General features: G+C 33.2%; 1 protein-coding gene across 1 annotated transcript in view; it reads right to left on the reverse strand.

Annotated features, from left to right (window-relative positions):
- Positions 1–265: 265 nt before the first annotated feature.
- LOC143020750 (uncharacterized) overlaps positions 266–289 on the reverse strand; it is a 47,468-nt gene continuing 47,444 nt past the window's right edge. The window contains exon 4 of the mRNA XM_076177473.1: positions 266–282. Coding sequence (XP_076033588.1) covers positions 266–282 — 17 coding nt within the window. The remainder of the gene's footprint in view (positions 283–289) is intronic.

Consider the following 289-nt stretch of genomic DNA (forward strand, 5'->3'; position numbering starts at 1 on the left):
TGTGTATGTATTTATGTATGTATGTATGTATGTATGTATGTAGTACGTATACCAGTATATGTATGTATGTATGTATGTATGTATACATGTATGTTTGTATAAACGTATTTCTGTGTGTATATATGTACGAGTATGTACGTATTTATATAAGATCACATTTCCATCATCATTGCGTACCTAAGCAGAGTGATTATGGAATGAACTACGAAGCTTATGAAACTCTGTCCTTAAACATTCTGTAGACCCTTCTGTTCCATCATTCCCCTCAGCTCAGACTCTCATCTGAAAT

This window comes from Oratosquilla oratoria, chromosome 40 (assembly GCF_046742065.1).
Source record: "Oratosquilla oratoria isolate Oo_2021 chromosome 40, ASM4674206v1, whole genome shotgun sequence".
Taxonomy (NCBI): domain Eukaryota; kingdom Metazoa; phylum Arthropoda; class Malacostraca; order Stomatopoda; family Squillidae; genus Oratosquilla; species Oratosquilla oratoria.